The sequence below is a fragment of the Psittacula echo genome, assembly GCF_963264785.1.
Source record: "Psittacula echo genome assembly, chromosome: 7".
NCBI classification, from domain to species: Eukaryota; Metazoa; Chordata; class Aves; order Psittaciformes; family Psittacidae; genus Psittacula; species Psittacula echo.
In genome coordinates this window covers 44,023,918-44,044,409 of record NC_137740.1, presented here as the reverse complement: position 1 = coordinate 44,044,409, position 20,492 = coordinate 44,023,918, and the positions used below count along the sequence as shown (strand labels likewise).

The window sequence follows — 20,492 nt, the reverse complement described above, 5'->3', positions numbered from 1 at the left end:
CCTAATATCCAATCTAAACCTCCCCTGGCACAGCTTGAGGCCGTTTCCTCTTGTCCTATCGCTTGTTACTTGGGAGAAGAGACTGATGTTCCACATATTCATAGAGAGCGATTAAGTCTAGCCTAAGCCTTCTCCAGAAGAGAAACAACCCCAGTTCTCTCAGATGCTCCTCATATGGCTTGTGCTCCAGTGTGCTACTGCTGAAGCTCAGTATCACAGATAACAATCTAGATGTTTTCTTTTCTCTTTTAGAGAACAAGAAATCCATATAAGCTAACATCATTTAGTCTTCAGAAAGACTAACTAGACAATGACATTAGCATGTAAGGTTGAGTTGTGCATTCTGTTTATTTTAGGAGCTCTAACAGCCTCTTTCAGAAAGCATCACGGATACAACCCCCTCGTTAGACAGATTCCTCAGTGGGCCACAATTCTTTAGCAGAAGTTTAAAGCTAGCACAAATTTCAGTGAGCAGCCCAGGTTTTTAACAAAACAGTTGAAAAACCAGCATACACTGCTGCCGCCTTGCTACACAGACAGTATAAGATATGGTTGGGAAATCCAACAAACCATAACCTAAGCTTTGAAAACTGCTTGGAAACTAGAAGGGTCAAACATCCAGGTTTGGTATGACTTGAGCAGGATGTCTTAGATACATTAATACAACAGCTGTTTAATCCTTTAAAATGCTGTTTAGGAAAAACATACCAACACTCAAACATGCCTTCGATCATCACCTAACTCATCTCAGAGCACCCTTATTCAGACTATTAAACAAGATCCATAATCCTAATTGAAAATTATAATGAAAAGTTAAGAGCTGATGTCTGACTGACACCAAATATGACTTCTCTGAAAACAAGACTTATTTTCTCCTCTTAAAAGCACTATCTGAGCCTTCCCCTTCTCAGGCTTTAGCATACTTCTCTGGTTTTGCTACTAACACGAAATGTCCCACTCCTGCAACAACAAGGAAATGCAGTAGAGCTGTAAAACTTGTCCCTCGTCATTACTGTACCTCGTCACCAGCAATAACTTTTCTGAGCCCGGTAACGACGCAACTCCGACCGTCTGGTACGGAGGGGTGTTGGGCCGCTGGGCGCTGAGGAGCCGTGCCAGAGAGCCGACCGGGCCGGGGACACAGAAGCCGAACCTGGCGGGGTCGATTCTGGGACAAACAGCGCGCTTTCGGGTTCGAGTGTTTCCGAAAACATTACTTGCGTGTAACAAAGACCGCAAATATCCGCGCCGCTGGCCTCCGGCAGCAGGCTCCCGACACCGCTGTGCGCTCAAGGAGAGTTTGGGGAGGATACTGAGGTTTTCGGGGAGCACTGAAGGCCTCACCCGCTTCCCAGAAACCGCCAGACTGCCCGCCCGCCGACACCACGCGACTTTCGGCCGCTTCGAGATGCAAGTCTCGCTGAGGCGCAGCCTCCCACCCTATGCTTTCCCATCTCTCGGCAAGCCGGCCTCGGCTGAGGCGCAGTCCCGTCAACCTGGCCTAGGCAAACCCGGACAGGGGGACCAGGCGCCCTCCCTCACCCCGAAGAGGGGCCAGACAGGACCCCCTCCTCCGCCTCGGGGCATGGCAGATAGTGGCGCTCCTCTCACAGCTTACCTGATGCTCCTTCACCACCTGGCTGAGGCAGGGGTATCGCTCCGAAATCCACCGGTAGAACTTGGGGACCCCCATGCCCACCGCTCCGCCACCCTGCCAGACCCAAACAAGCGCGGGCCACGCTCCGCCCTCCTTCCGGCGCACCGCGCTGACAGCCGGGCCGCCCGCGCCACAGAGTGGAGAGCAGAGCGCCCCACGCCGACCATCGAGAGCGGCGCTGCCGTTGACTACACCCTTCCTCCCTCCCTCGCATCAGCAGCGCCCCGCCCTTCGACTCAACCGCCCCGCCCGCGTCCTGCCCTTGCCGAAGGCCTTGTTTAGAAACAAACCCTCACGGTTTGGAGACCGCGACAACGCTTGTGTAAAATTACTCACTCAAGGCCCAGAGCAACAAACCCACTGTAAATACATTATTTAATTTTACGCTCTCCAACGTGGCTGGAGTGCAGTTGAACCAAAACTTACAGCATCATTGTAATCAAACACTAATAGTGTTCTTTGTCTCTCAGAACAGAAACAAAGATACTGCACAAAGACTCTAATGATAACCGACTGTAAGATAAGAGTGAAATTCTTCCCTATTCTGCCCCTCCCCCAGTCCCTTTCCCTACAATTTGGATGCCTAGAGAAGCAAGCAATACTTGTAAGTTAGAACCAGCCTTCTGACCATACTAAATTAGTCTGCTCTTGCCCATGTCAAAACACTTTTTGTGAAATAAGAGTCTCAAAAATAGTACCTGTAGCCACACTTTTTAGAAGGAGGGAAGGCATGACCATGTCCAGAACTCAGACATCTGAATATATGATAAAGTCACAGATGCTGTAACAGTGGTGTGACACCCATACTCTCAGGGTCCTCTAACTCCTAGCTTTCTGTCATTTCCTTCAGGAAGGTAACAGTTTCAATACATTGTAACACTGCATCAGTTTCTTCATGGCAAGATTTAAGATCCCAAAATAGGTACAGCAAGGCCACATGGAAAAAGAAGTCCAAGTTAAATGAAATTCAAGGTCTAGTGCTGAAACAAAATACTAATTATTTTTAGAAAGACCTTCTGAACTATTGGTAAAATAAGCTGAAAGAACCCTTTATGACTTATCAGTAGAAAACTTGAAGTAAGCTAAGAAAAATCTTTACAAAAATATACAGTACTTTATAGAGTGCATTATGTCAACATTGTGAAAATTTTTCATATAGTCAGACTAAGAAACTTGCAGAGATTTGCAGTCTAATTTTTAAGCAGTTCCCATGTACTGTTTTCTATATGTATACAAAACATAAGTCGTAACACCTTACACATGTCAGTGTATTCTTAACATACTTGCAAGTGTATCATATATTTTACAAAGATTTTGGATTGAGCCTAAGACTGTTCTGCTGCTTATAATCAGAAATCAACACGAGTAACCAGTTGCCACTGATTAGCACCTTCAAGAATATTATAGCTACATGGCTTGTGGATAGTTCAATTGTTCCAAAATGAACAACTTTCACATATAAGGAGCCCAGCCCATATACATCTGGCAGAGGAGGCTGTCATCACTTGCTTCTTGAATAAGGTAATGAACATGCCCTTCGATAGATAAGGGTAATCCTTTTATTCTGTTTCTAGTCTTAATGACACCTTGCAGTCGTTGCTCTATATCAAGGACATGGGTTTTGGCCTGAAAACAAAGGAAAAGAAAAAAAAATTACTAATATCCATGAAGTTCCACTTCTTAAAATAAAAAAAAAAGTATTTATTAGGATGCATTTGAAATCTATATGTTAATTTAATACAAAACCCTGATGTCTACATCAGTTACTTTGAAAATAAAGCATACCTACTTTTAAAAATACTTCCTGAAAATGGATAATGTTACTTAAGTAATACCTTTTGCCTTACATTTTTACAGATAAAATTTACCAGAGAAGACTGAAAAAGCTATGCAAATGTATTTGAAAATGTTAGAATGCTTTATTTCATACAAATACTTTCACGTAAATGCAAAATTTTCCCAGCCTTTTTCTTGGAATTCTGGATAAAATCATGAAAATACCTAGTCTGGAACATTCAGGCCAAATTTATGAGCAACTGAATATGAAGCTGTCTAATAACAAGTTGTGTGGCAAACAACTCAAAATGAGCTGTTCTGGGGCCCACTAAAGTAGGTAGGTCATACCAGTTATACTCACACATTTTCCTTTAAAGCTCAAGCATAATGTTGGAAACTATCCAATAAAAAACAGTTAAGGTAAAACTATGTAGGAGGTCCTGTAACTAAAGTAAAAGTTCTGTAGACACAGCTACAGCCTGGTTAGTAACTGTTTGAAGACCAGGAGATTTTCTGTGCTCAAATAGTAAGTTCTGTCTTGTTATATAGCTTCAGTACCATAGCTCGTCCTTATCTTCGGCTCCCATGTTTTTCAGTACTCCCTAAGTTTTATCTGCCATTACAGATATTTTCACTAAATATTCCCTTTAAAGCAAGAAGCAGCAAATCAGAACTTTTGAAAAGGGCAAAGAGAACAAATATTACAGGTTGCGCAAACTGTATTTTGGATGAACAATTTATCAGCAGCTACAAAACAAACAGCACATATGTAATCCTAGTTTTAACCAGGTCTTCCTTGTCACGTAACAAGGCACACATGAAAAGCACCAAAAAAAAATGCATGGAAAGGACTTCAGATGTTACAATCACTGTAAATCTGGAGTACAGTGCAACAGTCAGATCAAGGGGTAGGAAGAGTCTCACCTATCCTATTGCTTCTCTTGATATTGTTGTTTATTTAGTAATACTAGACATATAGGCTGTATTTTGTTTGGTTCTTTAGTCGCTAAATTACGTTTTCTGTCAATAAAAATAGTATCTTCATGGATAAAAATTATGAACACAGAGATAATCAAGAAGAAACAACCACAGAATTTTTAAATTAAAGAAAAAAAAAACACCACCCACAGAGAAAACCCCAAACAACAATAAAACAAAAAACCCTGAAACAAGACAGTTAAAGTTGCAATTAGAAAATACATAACTTGCAGCCATAATGGACCTTAATGCTATGCTTGTTTTAAACTAACCTTTTCATTGACAACTTCTCCAGTTTCATTCACCTGGGCTTTTGTATTTCCTTTAATGGGCTTACTCCATTCCACAAGAGGATCATGGAGAAAAGTCTTTAAGACACTAAATAAAGAAAGTTTAAAAAGGATAAGATATACAATACATTTATTTTTCAAAACAAGAACACTGATGGGAGTCTAAAGTAAGCACTGAATATTTATATTGTTTTATATTTAACTAAATGTCATAGTAAGACTGAGCTGCATGACAGGCATGTGCTGGAACTGGCATATTCACCAGGAGTTACTGTTTCAGATGTTTAGACTACAGACAGCTTTATTAGAGTTTGTAGCAAAACCAGTTGCCATACCTCATTAGAGGCTCCCTTTGATCACGCATAAGCCTCATTGTGACTTCACAAGCTCTTCGGAAGAGACCTTCTGTTCCCATTGGGCCCATTCCATTAACCATATTGTGAGTGAGACGGAAAGGGACGATTTCCGGAACTTCAAAAGTTTCTCCCTTTACAGTGATAAAAGAGGATATGCCCTAAGTGTTTTAAGCATTATTAAAATAAAGGGTAACATTTGCTTTGTGTTCAGGTTTTTTTCCCCATTGCTGTCAGTGGCAGTTTCCTAGCTGCTAAGAGATACTTGCTCAGATCAGAGTCTGGAGAAATAAACTAACAATATCTCTACGCTACTTGAATTAAAAAGGGCACACGTCCAACGTGAAAAGCATCTTTCAACAGAAACACCAAAACTCCAAATCCTGCGCTGGCCACAATTTCTGCTGTTTATTTTTACAGAACCATTGGAATTTTTTGCTGAATTTGTGTGAGAAAAGCCAAGAAACTTTTCACAGCAGCAGAATTCTGAATATAGCAATTACAGCTTTGTTTGGAGGGTGGTACTGGAGAGAGTCACAAAATATGAATACTCTAAAATTTGGGCTATTTCAGTGTATCCACGTCAGCTCATCTGATATTGGCTAAATCAAAAAGTTGGCTTTCATTAATGCAGTATACACAACAATCATATACGCTTCACATGTTCCAAACTGTTGAATATAAGTAAGAAACAGACCCAGAGAGAACACAACAGATAAATTCAAGTAAAAGAAGTGGAAAAAACCCCACCATGCAGACAGTAGAAATTTGTAACTTCTATGCATGCAAAAAAAAAAAAAAAAAAAAAAAAAAAGAGTAAGTGGCATTTCTCACCTTATTGAAAAGGCAGTTGAAATCCACATGCACACATTCACCAGTCAAAGAATCGAACAGGATGTTTTCACCATGACGATCTCCTAGACCAAGTATGTAACCTACCATTGACATAACTGCAACGGAACGACAATAGGCTGACCTACTGTTGTACCTGCAGAAATAAGAACCAGATAGGTCTAAGTCACTTCTTGGGTTATCAGTCTTTATCAGTAAAATCAGCAACATTTAGTGAAAATACACAAAGTAAGTATTCTTGAGCTAACCTGATTCCAGTCACTCACCATGAAGTAGGATCAGGAAATGTTCTAAGAAACCATTCATGGAAGAGAGGAGGATGACGAGGCAGAAGGACTTCTTTGAACATTTTCAGCTTTTCAGGCAAAGGTGCTGTCTTTGGAAGCATATGCTGACGCAATTCTTTTCCAGTCATGTAGATACCTGTAACAGACCTCCCCAATTAGGTAAAAGAAATCCCCAAATATAAAGCCTTATCCATACTATTACAATATGGTATTTTAGACAAGATAACTATCTCCATAAAGATGAAATAAAAAAATTCATCATGTCAACTGAAAGAGAAGACTGGTAAAACTTGTGGCTTGTTTGCCAAACCATCATGGAGTGAGACAAGTAGAACATACATAAACAAAAAACTAATATCAAACCAAACCGAAATCACCTTCATAAAGCCATTCATTGTATTCAGAGATATATTCAGATATTGATGAGCTATTCGGAGTTCCAAAGTTGCAGCTGTCTGCATACATACATACAATGTATGCATGACATTTTCCCCCAAACTTTCTTGCACTAACCAGAAAGTTCTTTGTTAACAAGGAATAAAAAGAAATCTGACCTCCCTGGAAAGTTACTGTACTCTCAACCTTGATTTGGTTATGAATTATCTTAATTATCTCACACGAACGTAATGGAATTAAAAACAGAAGATTAAATCTAAAGAAAAAGTCCACAGCTTTTTCTGTTATTCAGTTCTGCACATAAATGACAATGCTGCTAGCCCTGCTGATGAAATTATTTATATAATTGTATAAAATATTAAGATGATTGTGTTATCAGTTCTTGTAAGGAACTTGCTCAATGCAAGCACCAATTCTCTTCCATTTAAGTCTACCACACATACGAATAATAATATACTGCAGATAGTTAAACATACACATGACTGCATCTTCCTAGAATTTATTTTGATCCTTGCTGTTTGTCTCATTTACTAATTAAGGTACAAGCTCTTCAAAAAAAGTAAATATCACTACAGTCTAATATATTTCTTTACCTTTCTCCTTATAAAGTTTTATCAGGATATTTCTCAAACCAGCAGTATTGTTCACCCATTCAATTATGCCACATTCATCATTTAATGGAATAACTGCGTAGGTTCTAATATGGAGTTCTCGCCTACGTGACTCTGCATCTTTTCTTAAGCACTATTCCAAAAGGAAAAATGAGATTAGCAGATAACAGACAGGATTAAAATGTACCAGTAACATTAACCATCCTATCTATATCTAATTACATGATCCAGAATTTAAAAATCTAAGATTCACTGTCTGCAGTAGGTCAAATACAAGCAAAATGTTCATCTGCTCTCCAAAGTAATTTAAAACAGAATTTTGCAATAGAATTTGTAACTTGCGTAACTTCTATAAGGCTTTAATCCCTTAAGCAGAGTAACTGAAAGAAGTGGTTTAGTGTTCTAGAGATGCTATCAGAGATGCTTGAACCTCATGGAAAACATGGTACTTTATCCATAAGTATATTGCTAAGAAGCAAATTTTAACTGAAGTAAGAAGTATGGAAACACTTTAAGCATGAAAAGATGAATTTACCTACTTCTTATAGAAAATATTAGAAAATCCTGAATAAGAAATATGAAGCATGACAGCAGAAAGTTTGCAGTTACTTATTTAAGATAAGTAACCTCTCTATTTTTTTGCTGGAATAAGCAATTGTTTTGGCAAAATGTTATGTTTTGTTATTGCTTCCACAAGTTCATAGGAAGTTACACATTATCAATTGCTACCAATTTCTGCTTAAATAAGATATTTTGCAATAGCTCTTTTCTTCCAGTAAGCTTTATCTCAAAGTAAATTAGAGTCATAGAATAGTTAGGGTTGGAAAGGACCTTAAGATCACCTAGTTTCAACCCCCTTGCCATGGGCAGGGACCCCACACACTAAACCATGTCACTCAAGATTCCATCCAACCTGGCCTTGAACACTGCCAGGGATGGAGCATTCACAACTTCCTTGGGCAACCTGTTCCAGTGCCTCACCACCCTCACAGTAAAGAACTTCTTCCTTATATCTAACCTAAACTTCCTCTGTTTAAGTTTGAACCCATTATCCCTTGTCCTATCACTACAGTCCCTAATGAAGCATCCAAGTTGTTTGGTTTGGTTTTATTGTTTTTCATTAGGTAGTTCAGTATTTTCTTGTGGTCAGTAAGTATAATGTCTCTGATTATCGAAGTCATCAAACCTTATTAATAAGGGAGTTGAATTCCATGAGCCGACAGTCTTTTCTTAGATCATCTTTTGGCTTACACATCATAATGTAAGATTTCCCATCTGAACCTTTTAAGGTGATCTTTTTTGGCTTTTGAAGTGAGGCAAGAATTTCCACCTAAGGAAATAATTAAATTCTTTATTAAGACCTTTATCAGATCATACAAAATAAACCATCTGACTGTAATAAACGATTGAAACCACTTCCATGGTGCTATAGCACAATAACCTCAGGCCAAAACTCTATTGAAGTATCAAGAGGCTGTATCTGTCTCAGGTTGTTATGACATAAGCCACCCAGTTTCCACAAAAGTAATTATGAAGTTTCCTACTCATTCCTCCATTACTAGGGAACCAAGATACACTTGCAGTCACATTTGTTTAACAAGTTGCCAACTAGAAGCTTACCGTATCATCAAAGCCTGCAATGTAGGCCCAGCATCCAGGAAAAGGGTCATGGTTGGCATGTGTACCAGGAATCGAAGGAAGAGTTGGTATCATTACAGATTGTAAGGGAATGAGAATTTCACTGAATGTATGCTCTTCTACTAGTCTCTTAAGTGTTTTGAAATGAATATTCATGCTTAATGTTGAGCTGTTTCCATCAACCTTGTGAAAAAAAATTGTTCACATATTAAAAATAAACACCTAAAATATTACTGCAATTTCTCATTAACTAGTGAATAACATAATAATAAATGCTTATGGTAATAAGAAAAAAATGACAAATCAAATTTCAAATTAAATGGCAATGGTCAAAAGAAAACATATCTGGCCATTGTGTCATATGTATTTTTCACACTGAATGTAAATACAGAATAATGAATGAATTTATTTAGTTTTACCTTTATTATCAAGTTCATTTTCTCATAAAAAACACAACTGGCCTCTTTTTACAGTAAAACTCTCTGAGTGCTACTGGGCCAGAATGATATGTGAAAGCACAAAACAATATATAGCCTATGCACTGTGAAAAGTACTATTATGTACTGAAATACTTTGCCATGTGCTCAATTTACAGCTATTTTCTACTGTTTTAGAATATTTTTATTAAGTAAATAAAATAAAAATAAAAAAATTACAAGTTAGTGTAGCTTCTGTTAAATTGCAGTAATGTAAAGATTTGGCTAATGAAGGCTGTCAGAAGAAGCTTTTGTATAACATCTTTAAATTACTATATTATATTTATTACTTTGGTTATTTTTGTAAGTACCGGTTTGTTGCATAGCTCTAATAGCTTATCTGTAAGGCGTGTTGCGTCTCCAATAAATTTTCCTAAAGATTCCTTCATGTGAATAGCTTTGTTTAGAATTTCCTTACATCTATTGACACGCATAGGGTAAGAGGACTGAAAAAAAGAAGAGAGATAAAATTTATTAAAACAGTCAAATCAATTAAAGAATCCCCAAAACCCCTAACACCCCACAATAATGAATACATTCTTTCTGCTACTTTTTGATTGTCATATTTAATAATTGGAGCAGGACGCTCTCCAATCGAAATTTGGTACCTGAAAAAATACTAAAGTGTTACAACTGAGGGAGGTGTATGGGATTTGTGTGTGGGGGCTATTACTTTCTGAAATCATTCTTAGGAGTCCCACAGCATAAAGGCAAATACTCAAGAATATGCCAGTGTATCCTGACTACTACTTCAACAGCCTTAAAGAAATAGCATGCACCATGCTTTCCAAATTGCTATGGAATGATCAAGTATCAGGTAATATTAGGTATATCTCATTTTAATCAAGGCAAAGAGTTGATTGTTTTGATTAATAAACTGGAAGCACTATTACAATTACTAGAACCAACAAAATCTGTTGTCTATAACTACCCAGTTCATCAGCTATTTGTTCAAACTTCCTTTCCTAATACGTCATACAAGTGAGGATGCATGTTAGCATTCTAATTTGGAACATTTAAACTGTTATATCTGAATAGTAATCTGAAAACCAGTAATATCTAAACTGTAATATCTGTAATGTCTGACTGCAATATCATCTTTTACAGTCATAGCATTGCTATCCTGTTCCATAACACTATTACAGCCACTGCAACTCTTAATTCCTTCTTATCATCTTAAATTAAAATGGGTAATATTCACTTTTCTCTCTAATGAAAGCAGTTTTATAAACGTAATAAAGCTGTAGCTATATTTATCAAAGTACCTTGGACACAGCAGTCATCATCCACATTGCTTGCTGGGGATAGGCTAAAAACACTTTAGCAACAATCACCATCAGAACTGCGAAGACTTCATCATGAGAGTGGCAGATTCGGGATATCAACTGAGAAAAAGCTGTCAGAAACTGATAAGGAGCCAGGTGATTCGTGTGCTCTGTAATCACCTTATTTATTTTAGCTAAATCATTTTTCATTTGAACACGTTCTGAACGACTAGCTGAAAAACACAAGGAGACAAGATTATCCTCCTTTATTCCACCACTGGAAATATGAAATCATTTAAATCAAATAAGTACAGAAACATATTTAACCAGAATATCAGGAAACAAACAAGCAGAGACAACAAGAATATAGAATAGACAATACTAGAAATGCTCTCTTTTACACTCTTAAAATTAGAGGAATAATAGATGGTTTAAGTGATGCAATGGCACAGAACAACTACACTCCATTTTTGTGCCCAGTAAAAGGATTCTTCAAGGGAGAGGAAATGAAGGAATTCTTTACAAAGAATGAAATTAGCACATCTGCTACTATCTCCACGCCTGCCCCTGAGGGCCCAGCATGTGTAGCACATCAACAACACAGAAAGCAGCATCTGATGTGCCTGCAGCGAAATTCGGTTGCTCTGTCTATAGAATGCGGCCAAGATCAAGGAGCTAGAACTGTCTGCGTCACTCTAGACCTTCAGGCAATGTTTGCATTTTTCATTTGTACAAAAAACTCTCACCCAAAATGCATCTATGGGAGTAGTTTCACATGCCTTGATGCTGCTCCTCCCGTTCTCCCCTCTCCCCCCTCCATTTAAATTTCAGTAAAATTCCTTCAACAACTGGAACAAAGACAAATAGGAAAAAAGCCCCAAAGACTAACACTCTACTGTAGCAAGTGTATACAAAAGCACTATTCATTACTTGTGAGAAAACTCAGATGGCAGGTGACATGCAAGGATTTTTCCTAAATCTGTTTATCAACTCAAGTTACCTGAAGAACACCACTATCTCATTATATATTTAAAAAAAAAATTCTGGAGGATTTAATTAAAATAAATAACTCTCCTGCATACTAACATCCTGTAGTTTAAAAAAATAATAGTACTTCATTGTTTCCATATAATCTCAGGTTGTAAGTCTAAACAAAGAACTGTAAACATACTTCACTGCTCTTTCAATCATATATTCAAAAGTATGACACAGGAAAGATGTACTGAGAAAAAACCTTCTACCTTTATCACATTCGTACGCTTTTGCTCCAAAGTCTAGCCATAAAGATAGCATTCGTGGCATTGACTGATAGATGAATTGGTTTCCATACTGCAGAGACCTGTGATTACATGTTTCAAACACACCATGTTAATGAGATATATATATATTAGAAGCATTACAAATTCTACATCCTGAATTGTTTCACATTCCATTCCGGACTTCAGAAATGTATGTTCAACATTTTAATGCATCTGCAACAACTAAAGCTTAATAATACACAAAGAGTTTGTTTTTATTAGTCAAAACTGCAGATAAAATAATTAACTGTCTTGCATGAGACAGACAATTGCCTATTCAGAAGGCAAAAGTAAAATTAGGCATGAAAACAAAAAGGAAGCATGCAGCATCTTGTTTTAAAATACTGCATAAAAAACCCAAGTCAGTCTGATTTGTTGTAAGACAATATATTCCTGTAAAAGGTTTTTTGTGAGTTTCTGTTTCCAGGGTAATAGTCAACCTTCTATAGAAACTAAGTAAAGTTCCCCTAGGGTCTAACCTCCCAAAATGATGAACTATGTATCTAATCAGATCTCCTTGTTTTTCCATCTTATTGTCAGTTACCATCGGCATTAATTTATCATAGTATTTAGCAAGATAAAAATGTCCATCTTCCCATTCTGGCAAGAATACTGTAACATCCTGTAATAAAATCAAAATGAGATAGTTACTTTTGGGAAGATGCTAAATTTAAAATAAAAATAGGTAAAACAATAACAAAAAAAAGCTTCTTAAGAAACAAGATTTTTATTTTAATTCCTTTTGTGCAAACTAAGTGCAAAGAACTATTAATTGTAACTTTAACTCCAAAAATTGTAATCTGGCACCAAGATAAATGCCTGTCCAAGCTAGAAGTCTGTTTTTAAAATACATGGATTTGGAGAGAGCAAGACAATTAAAGAGAAGATGATGTAGGATTCCTTAACTACGAAAGACTATAGTTTCATGAAAAATATTATTAAATTTCTGATCCTGATAGAATCAATACTGGGTTTCTTTTAGTATTTTTTTTTTTGAAAAGTAAAACAGTAGAATGTTAATGATTGGATTAAATCCTAAATGTCATTTCCTACCTAAGGGATTCTGTTTTTTCACATTTGTTTTCCTTCTAAATCCATGCATTAGAAAAGAAACAACTTAGCAAGTGGCACATCCATTCTCTAATAACACTAGCTTTTTTCTAGTGCCAGTTTTGACAGCAGAGAATCCTAAGCATTAGTATTTTAATATAATCCACGAAAAAGTCATTAGTTCCCATTATTTTAACCTTCCTTTGATTTGATATATCCATTAGACTTTTCTCTAAATGAGTGTTCCAAAAGTATTTTAATTAGGAAGACAGGAGTAAGTATTAAAAAAGATCAAATGTCAAAACTCGGATGGCAGACATACTACTTTTAAGGATGCATAAAGATCTGCATCTATTACAGGTTTAGCTGACTATATTAATCCATGCCAACACAGTATTTCACTAGTATAGCAAGCTGAAGCTGTGTAGTGCTGTGTTGTTGAAGAAAAACATACCAGTTGCCCCTTTTCCTAGAAGCATCCTAGTTCTTCAGAGATTGCAAGCATAAAGTGCAGTTATAAACTGCTACCAGAGAAAAAAGTAACAATGCAGAGTAGTGCAACACGTCATCAAGTTCTCACTGTCTATTTAGAGTAGTCCACATTTTAGTGACAAATTCTAATTCGTGCACTCATAAAAAAAAAAAACCATGCTCCTGTAATTTGCTTATGACTTTAAAAGAGTTACATTAGGTATTCCTAGCTCCCACTCAGTCTTAGTGAGTTGGGAACTGCAGACTTCCCTCTACTCATGTGTTATATTAAAGCTAATTCAGATAATTAAATCTTTAAAAGTACTAATACCCTCCTCCACACTGATACACCATTTAATCCCCTTGATGTTATCCTTGGTTGACATCATCATGACCATAATGATACATTACTTATGGGCTGTATTATTATTCAAAACTAGTGTCTTGTTAACACTAGTGTATCAAATTACCTTATACTTTTTCATAACTGCATTGCTTTCAAAGTTAGCAGTTTCTTCCATAAATCTGCCCACTAGCAGCATTGCTCTACCATGGATGAGCTGATTTTTACTATTGCATGGCGTTTTATTTTCAGAGAAACATAACTCAACCCCCTTCTGGAGAACAATGAGTGCTTGATGAACCTCGCCCTAAGGGAAAGAAGAAAACATTTTATATACTTTCAGTGAAATGTAAACCTTCCATCTTATTATTGTACAAAAGGCAAAGCTATGTCCCCAAGTGTGTGGTACTGTCTTAAAATGCTTCTTATATTCCCTTTTTACCTCAGCATTGTTGTACCTTTAGGTTTACCACAATAATTGCTCCCATGTTTGTTACCTACCTCTCTTATTTAAAAGGATACAGATTAAAGAAACATTCACTATTAAGATATCCTAAATTTCCATGGGCTGCTTTCACAGATGCAGGTGATCAACCAGTTTTACACATAGCTGACAGAAAAGTCAATGGATACAGAAAAGAGGTGACTAGCAGTGGGAGGTAAAAACTTCATATGGCCCAACTACAATCAGAATGTGCTCAAAGTCCAAGGTGACACATTTTATTTCACATATACTGACTGTGTGCCTTTTCTTCCTTGAAGAAAGCTAAAAAGATTACTGTCTTGCACATAAGAAAGTAAGTTCCACTTTTATTTTCTTTACCTTGGACCAGAGCCACTTTGCTCTTTCAATATAAAGCTCTGAGAGTGTAGATTCCCCCGCATTCAGAAGAGCATTATATGCAGTCTGGTGATGACCAGCTTTTCTTGCGACTCTAGCGCTCTGGAGCCAACACTGACCAACAAGCTCGCTGTAATCCTGGCTGCAAAGATATTTTTGCAGGAAATGAAAACTTTCAATCATTGATGCTACTTTACAATCTGAAGTAAATATCACAACGTGTGAAACACAAAATTTTTTAATACAGTATATTACTACTATACAGTGATTATTTCAAATTACTTGTAATACGTATCTGTTTCACCCTCTTTCCATTTAGGCCTAGAAAAAAATACTCTTTCCCCCTGTTTCTCCTTTATCTTTCCTACAAAAACCATTTTCCCCTTCTATTTTGAAGGTTTGTAGTACTGGAGAAGACTGCTTACATCTACAACAAATGTTGACAGCTTTATCTTCTCTCTTCTAATATACATATGGAAAACCAGAATATTACTGACAATACAACATAGACAAGAAATAGCCACATCCTCACCTTTTACTAAGACTAAGCAAAGCCCTTCTCAGGGCTAAAATGGGTTCTTTTGCTCTGTAAGAGTTTTGGGTCATTTCAATACGAGCACACCAATTCAGGGAATCTCTACCATAGTCCCCATTTGGTTCCTGAAACATTGGTCCAATACTATGTTCCAATTCACACAGCATATGCAACCTTGGTTAGAAAATATAAAGGAAAAAGAAAATAAATTGCTTGCTGTTTGAGATGCATACAAGTTTTATAAAGCTTTTGCCATTTTCTCTCTAAAAGCTGGCCGTGTAAGTAATTTCAAATAGTAGGAGCTTTTAACATGCGAAAATGCAGAAAAACCAAACACACAGAAGTCAATGATTCGTAAACTGATTAGTTATTTCCTCACTATTCCACTGCCAAGCTGCTGAACACAGAGAAAATGAAGCTCTCTTGGAAAGGAGGTCAATTTTTAGAAAGAGTGCTTATATCCATTAGTTTGAGCAATAACTTTTCACAAAGTCTGATATGTTCAGTAAATACTATTTTAGAGGCAATATACTGTTACTTAAACACCTCCTTTACAATAAAGTTATTCCATTTATTAAAAAAGTACCATTATTATTAGATGTCACTAATTATAAAAAAGCTGCAAAGCTGAGAGCCTGTAAATGCTCAAGTTCTCACTGGCAGAGTCTAGGCGTAAGTGGGTGTATCTGACAGAGAAACAGTGGCTAAGGGCTTCCAAGTAGTCAAGATCAATGACTAAATTGAATTATTTTGAAACACTTCTTTCTCAATAATCAAACTTCATTTCCTAAATAAAATAACACTGCAAAAATTACCAACACAAAATAGAATTAAGGAGTAATTAAGAAATACATACTTCAACTGGCTAATTTTACGCAATATCTTGCCATAAGCATGCATTTACAGTGCAGAGGAAGTATCATGCTTTTTTCATCAAAAAAAGCAACTCACTTTTTAGTCTGCTACAGCTACCTTAAATATTATTAAAAAAAGAAAAAGTAAAAAAATTGAAAGAGATGGGGTTTCAATTCCTACTGTTCTCTGATAGAAGAAAGGAGTGCTTTTAGGCCACCATATAGATTAAAAACAATGCTCTTAAGCTATCTGAGTTAAGTTAATGGAATTACTGACCTATACGTACTACTTAATTCCATGCTTAAAATTGTTGTGTTTTATTACCTGACATTTACACAAACTTGCTTGCCAGTTCTGAAAGACTACACCCAACAGTTTTATTATTAACATTTTTCACGACAGATAAATTCCCAATTAATCAAAGAGTTCCAGCTGGGCAAGTGCAAGAAACAAGAAGGTGGCAGAAAATGCACATCAGTACCATTTATTGTGGAAATGGAAAATTCTTGCTGCTGCATAGTTGATTACATGATTTCTGGATTTGAAAATAATGACATGAAGAACAGGGACCTGATAATGTGTTCATATCCTCGCTGATAGGATCCTCTTTCAAAACTTGCTGCGGAAAGGGGTACAATCTGTTCTGCTCGAATGACCTTGAGTTTTTCATAAAAAGCTGCTTCATTTTTCTTCTTGGCTGACAATAGTAAGTGTCCTAGTCTGACACTCCACGTGGTAGACTTCTCATCTTTAGTGAGGAAAAAAAAGCCTCTTAAACGCTTTCTTTAAGCAGCTTAATCTACACACGCTAATTTGTCTTAACATATTAATGGAAAAGTGAGTTTTTTCAAGAACTCATTAACTGAATTTTAGAAATACTGTCTAATTTCACCTCAAAATCCACCCCCCAGACAAACCCAGACGAAAGCTGGCCTCACACTCACTTTAATTTTCTACTCAAAAACTATAAAGTTTACAATCAAATACATTTACAAATTCTAGAAGATTGTCAGAAACAAGCCTCTCCCCAGTAAAACCCAAGACTAAAAAATCAAAATACCTGCCCCTTGATTCAAGATGATTAGACTAACGCACACACTTGTTCAGAAATGCAAGGAAGTATTCGTATTTTGGTATAATGGTAACCTACCTGAAGCCAAATAATTTTCCAGTAAATCCCATCGTGACAGTTTCCAGGCTGCTTCCACCCTGTAAGTGTTCAACTCATAAATCCATTCAGGCCTATGAAAGAAAACAAAGGCGATAAAAGTTTGCACTGAACTAATTTTGTTTTTCCTTTCCCCCCCTCAGTATGTTTGTCCTATACAACATTTGTAAATATTCTTTATATAAAACTTTCCTTACTAGAAAAGAAACAAGGCAAGCTTGCTTCTAATAAAATTCAATAAAACCAAAGGATATGCACTGATAACAAATGACAGCTGTACAACATGATCTCACAAATTCAGTTTCCAAGTAGCATACTTAAATTCTATGGCTTTTTTTAAAAACTACCATCTTCCAATCCATTTATTCTATTAGGCTACAGAATAGCTTCGGAAACAGTAATATGTACGACAACAAAGAAAGATTCTATTTAACGCACTAAAGTACGTATCACCACTGCACACAGTGCAGACAGGAAGTACTAGGAATAAATCATATATAGACAAAGCACGTGAAGTTTTCTAGCTTCACACTGCTATTTGGCTGTGCTTGATAAGCCTCAAATGCTTAACAATGGACAAAAATGGCTACTGAGACACAGGTGTAACACAAAAGCTTCATATTACTCAAATAAACATTGTAATAAATGCCTACAGTACCTGTTAGCAAGGACTCCGTTAACCTGAGTAATTACAGTAGATAACTGACCAAGGCCTAACATGGACTTCACTACACCATGATAATGAATAATCTAGAAATAAGGGGAGAGTTAAAAAAAAAACCAAACCACAAAAAAAAAGGGGGGAGGGAATTAAAAAAAAAATAAAAAAAATCACACAGATACATCAGTTAAATTCATGCCATCTGAACGAGGAAATACATCTATTTGGATGCTTCTCATAATATGATAATGCATTATCAATTGCATCATAAGCTAAATGAACATTCAAAATTTTAAAGTCTGTGATTATCCAAGAACTTAGATCACCACTGGCAATTTCTGAAATGAGCCTCACCACAAATCTAGTTTGATATTAAATTTATTAATACCCATATCAGAGCTGTGAATAAAAATTTAATTTAAAGAAATGAACCAGAAGAAAGAAAGTCGCCGGAAGGAAATAACCCCCAAACCCAAAGCAATTTCAGTTTTCATGAAAATGTCCTCCATACCCTGGGAATGAAGTATGGCCAGAGGAATGGAAGATAATTTCAAATTTTCTTTAATCAATTTCCAATTGCTCTTATATTATGAGTATTTTCTCTGGAAGTTCATAATCAAAACAGTAAGTCAGAATTACTTTGAATACCACCTGCGGTGATTTGCTTTAATAATTCTCTTTTTATGTACCAGTGATTGATACTTAAGCAATTCAATTCCTGGCCGTCCCATGCAAAGGCTGAGCTTTAATTGGTCCTAGCAAAAATTTGTCCTAGCAAAAACCTTGGCATAAGCATCCAGCCATTAACCCAAGCCTACAAAAGACAATATAAACCCAGTAAGAAATTTGTTTCAGGTCATAGACACTTCTAATAGCAGTAATCACTCAGCAACTGTCACAGTAAACTCTTATGTTCTCATTTTACTTAAATGTTCTGGAGAGGTATTTTTGGCTTAGCCTTGCATTTACTAAGGAAGATTTTTAAAAATAGCAGCAACATATATTTAATTGAAAAGTCTTGAATTTACCTGATCCGGTTCCAGCTGGATAGCCCTGTCGTAACAGGCTGTTGCATCTCTTAACAAGCCAATACTTTCATGTTCAAGGATTTGTTCTTTGAGAGATGGTTCTGCCTTCCGAATTGCACTCACCCCAGCTACTCCATCTGGCTCATGCATAGCAGCATACAATTTCTTTATTCAAACAGAAATGGAAACTGACATTAAAAACAACTCTAAGACAACAAGAAGATATTTTACATATAACATGCTAAGAATCATGCATCTTCTTGAAAATGGAGAATAATCGACTTTGTAGGACTTCTTGGCATTCAGCTTTCATGAAAAAAATGTCAGTTTTGCTGGGCTACTTCCAATATTAAGCCCTAATTTTGCTTAGCATTCTGTAATACTCATGATCTCATACTACAGAAAGAGTAAGAATAGCACATCAAGTTACCTGAAACAATCTGTACAAAGGGCAAAATAAAAATGCTATTATTACATGATAAAGTTGCATAATATGAAGATGCAGATTATTTAAGATGGAAAAGCAACATTCTAAGTTTTTCACATTTAAAATGTTACTGAGGAGTATAAAGCATACGGAATCAGAACAGGTGCATCTCACAGGTTAAAATACTTCTTGAAAACTGTTTAAATCCTTTTCAACATTAGCTCTTTCTGTACTTTAGGAAAGCTAAGAGATCTATTCTTCAAAGTGTTTTGAGTTTTGGGTTGGTTTTTTTTTTCATTACAGTTTATTGTGTTCTCTCTGACAAAAGGCACAGAGTTAACTAAAAGGAATAAATGCTACATTTTCACCAAACTCACATTTAACTATTTCTAGGATTTTTACAATCTTTCATTATACGCTAGAAAGCTCTTCCTTCCTTTGCATACAAGCAGCATGCCAAGGAAGGGGAAGTACTAAATATTGCTGAAAGACCGATGATTAAACACTTGTATCCCACAGCAAGAGCTTGACTATATAATTTTTTCTCATCTCAAAGAATAATTTCATGAAGCTTCTTTCATCAGTGTCTGTTTTAATTTTAAATTAAACCAAACAAAATCCAAAAGGTACTTCAGAACCTGAAGAAATCCAAGATGCTCCTGAATATTTTGTTTCTTCTCTGTGATGAATGATTCAAAGTGCATCACAGCCCTTGTGTAAGCCTTAGAGCGGAAGGAAGCCACAGCTAGTGTATCCTGAGGTATGAGGTCCAGAAAACGGGTCACATTTTGATACTCTCCATAGTTCTCACTCGATGCTACAGAAAAAGGACATTTTACAAAGTCTGTCTAATCATGTTTCATTTAAAGAATTACCTTATGCATCAAAATTCTGTTATTTTCATAAGTTAAGTGACATAATCTGATTAATTTAATAATACAGTTTTCTGTCAACAATAATTTATTTAAAACAATCCAAGTGATCTTTCTACATCTTGCAAGACTGCATAAAATATGTTAAATAGAACCTTTAGGAAACTACCAAGAAATTATTATTATTATTTTTATTTTATTTTGAATCTGTATACAATAAGCATTCAAACAATGGTTTTGAGGTGGAAGAAGGTGGAAATCACAATCTGATAGCAACAAATCATAAAGCAGACTAACATGTTATAGTAACACTGCATTCCTAAATGGCAAAATCCAATACTTAGTTGAAAAAAGTAAATGTCAT

At 36.3% G+C, this 20,492-nt stretch overlaps 2 protein-coding genes across 15 annotated transcripts in view; both read right to left on the bottom strand.

Moving 5' to 3' along the window:
• The window catches only part of XRN1 (5'-3' exoribonuclease 1), a 43,177-nt gene extending 41,427 nt beyond the window's left edge, over window positions 1-1,750 (bottom strand). For 11 of the 14 annotated variants that reach the window (XR_013957281.1, XR_013957282.1, XM_080622314.1 and 8 more), the window contains exon 1: window positions 1,619-1,750. Coding sequence is in view for 9 of the 14 variants with exons in the window: in XM_080622314.1 (XP_080478440.1) it covers window positions 1,619-1,693 (75 nt within the window). In the remaining 5 variants the exon portion in view is untranslated. Of the gene's footprint in view, window positions 1-1,018; window positions 1,289-1,618 lie in introns of all 14 variants that reach the window. The other 3 variants (XM_080622319.1, XM_080622318.1, XM_080622326.1) reach the window with 2 other exon arrangements.
• A 1,250-nt stretch (window positions 1,751-3,000) lies between these two features.
• Window positions 3,001-20,492, bottom strand: part of ATR (ATR checkpoint kinase) — a 41,392-nt gene continuing 23,900 nt past the window's right edge. The window contains exons 28-47 of the mRNA XM_080624297.1: window positions 19,895-20,073; window positions 18,830-18,994; window positions 17,799-17,890; window positions 17,123-17,214; window positions 16,543-16,720; window positions 15,115-15,291; window positions 14,565-14,724; window positions 13,869-14,048; window positions 12,357-12,499; window positions 11,821-11,918; window positions 10,580-10,812; window positions 9,626-9,760; window positions 8,821-9,021; window positions 8,387-8,530; window positions 7,183-7,333; window positions 6,173-6,329; window positions 5,889-6,042; window positions 5,037-5,188; window positions 4,684-4,789; window positions 3,001-3,283 (exon numbers count right to left, since the gene is read on the bottom strand). Of these exons, the coding sequence (XP_080480423.1) occupies window positions 3,110-3,283; window positions 4,684-4,789; window positions 5,037-5,188; window positions 5,889-6,042; window positions 6,173-6,329; window positions 7,183-7,333; window positions 8,387-8,530; window positions 8,821-9,021; window positions 9,626-9,760; window positions 10,580-10,812; window positions 11,821-11,918; window positions 12,357-12,499; window positions 13,869-14,048; window positions 14,565-14,724; window positions 15,115-15,291; window positions 16,543-16,720; window positions 17,123-17,214; window positions 17,799-17,890; window positions 18,830-18,994; window positions 19,895-20,073 (3,071 nt within the window). The 3' untranslated portion in view covers window positions 3,001-3,109. The remainder of the gene's footprint in view (window positions 3,284-4,683; window positions 4,790-5,036; window positions 5,189-5,888; window positions 6,043-6,172; window positions 6,330-7,182; window positions 7,334-8,386; window positions 8,531-8,820; window positions 9,022-9,625; window positions 9,761-10,579; window positions 10,813-11,820; window positions 11,919-12,356; window positions 12,500-13,868; window positions 14,049-14,564; window positions 14,725-15,114; window positions 15,292-16,542; window positions 16,721-17,122; window positions 17,215-17,798; window positions 17,891-18,829; window positions 18,995-19,894; window positions 20,074-20,492) is intronic.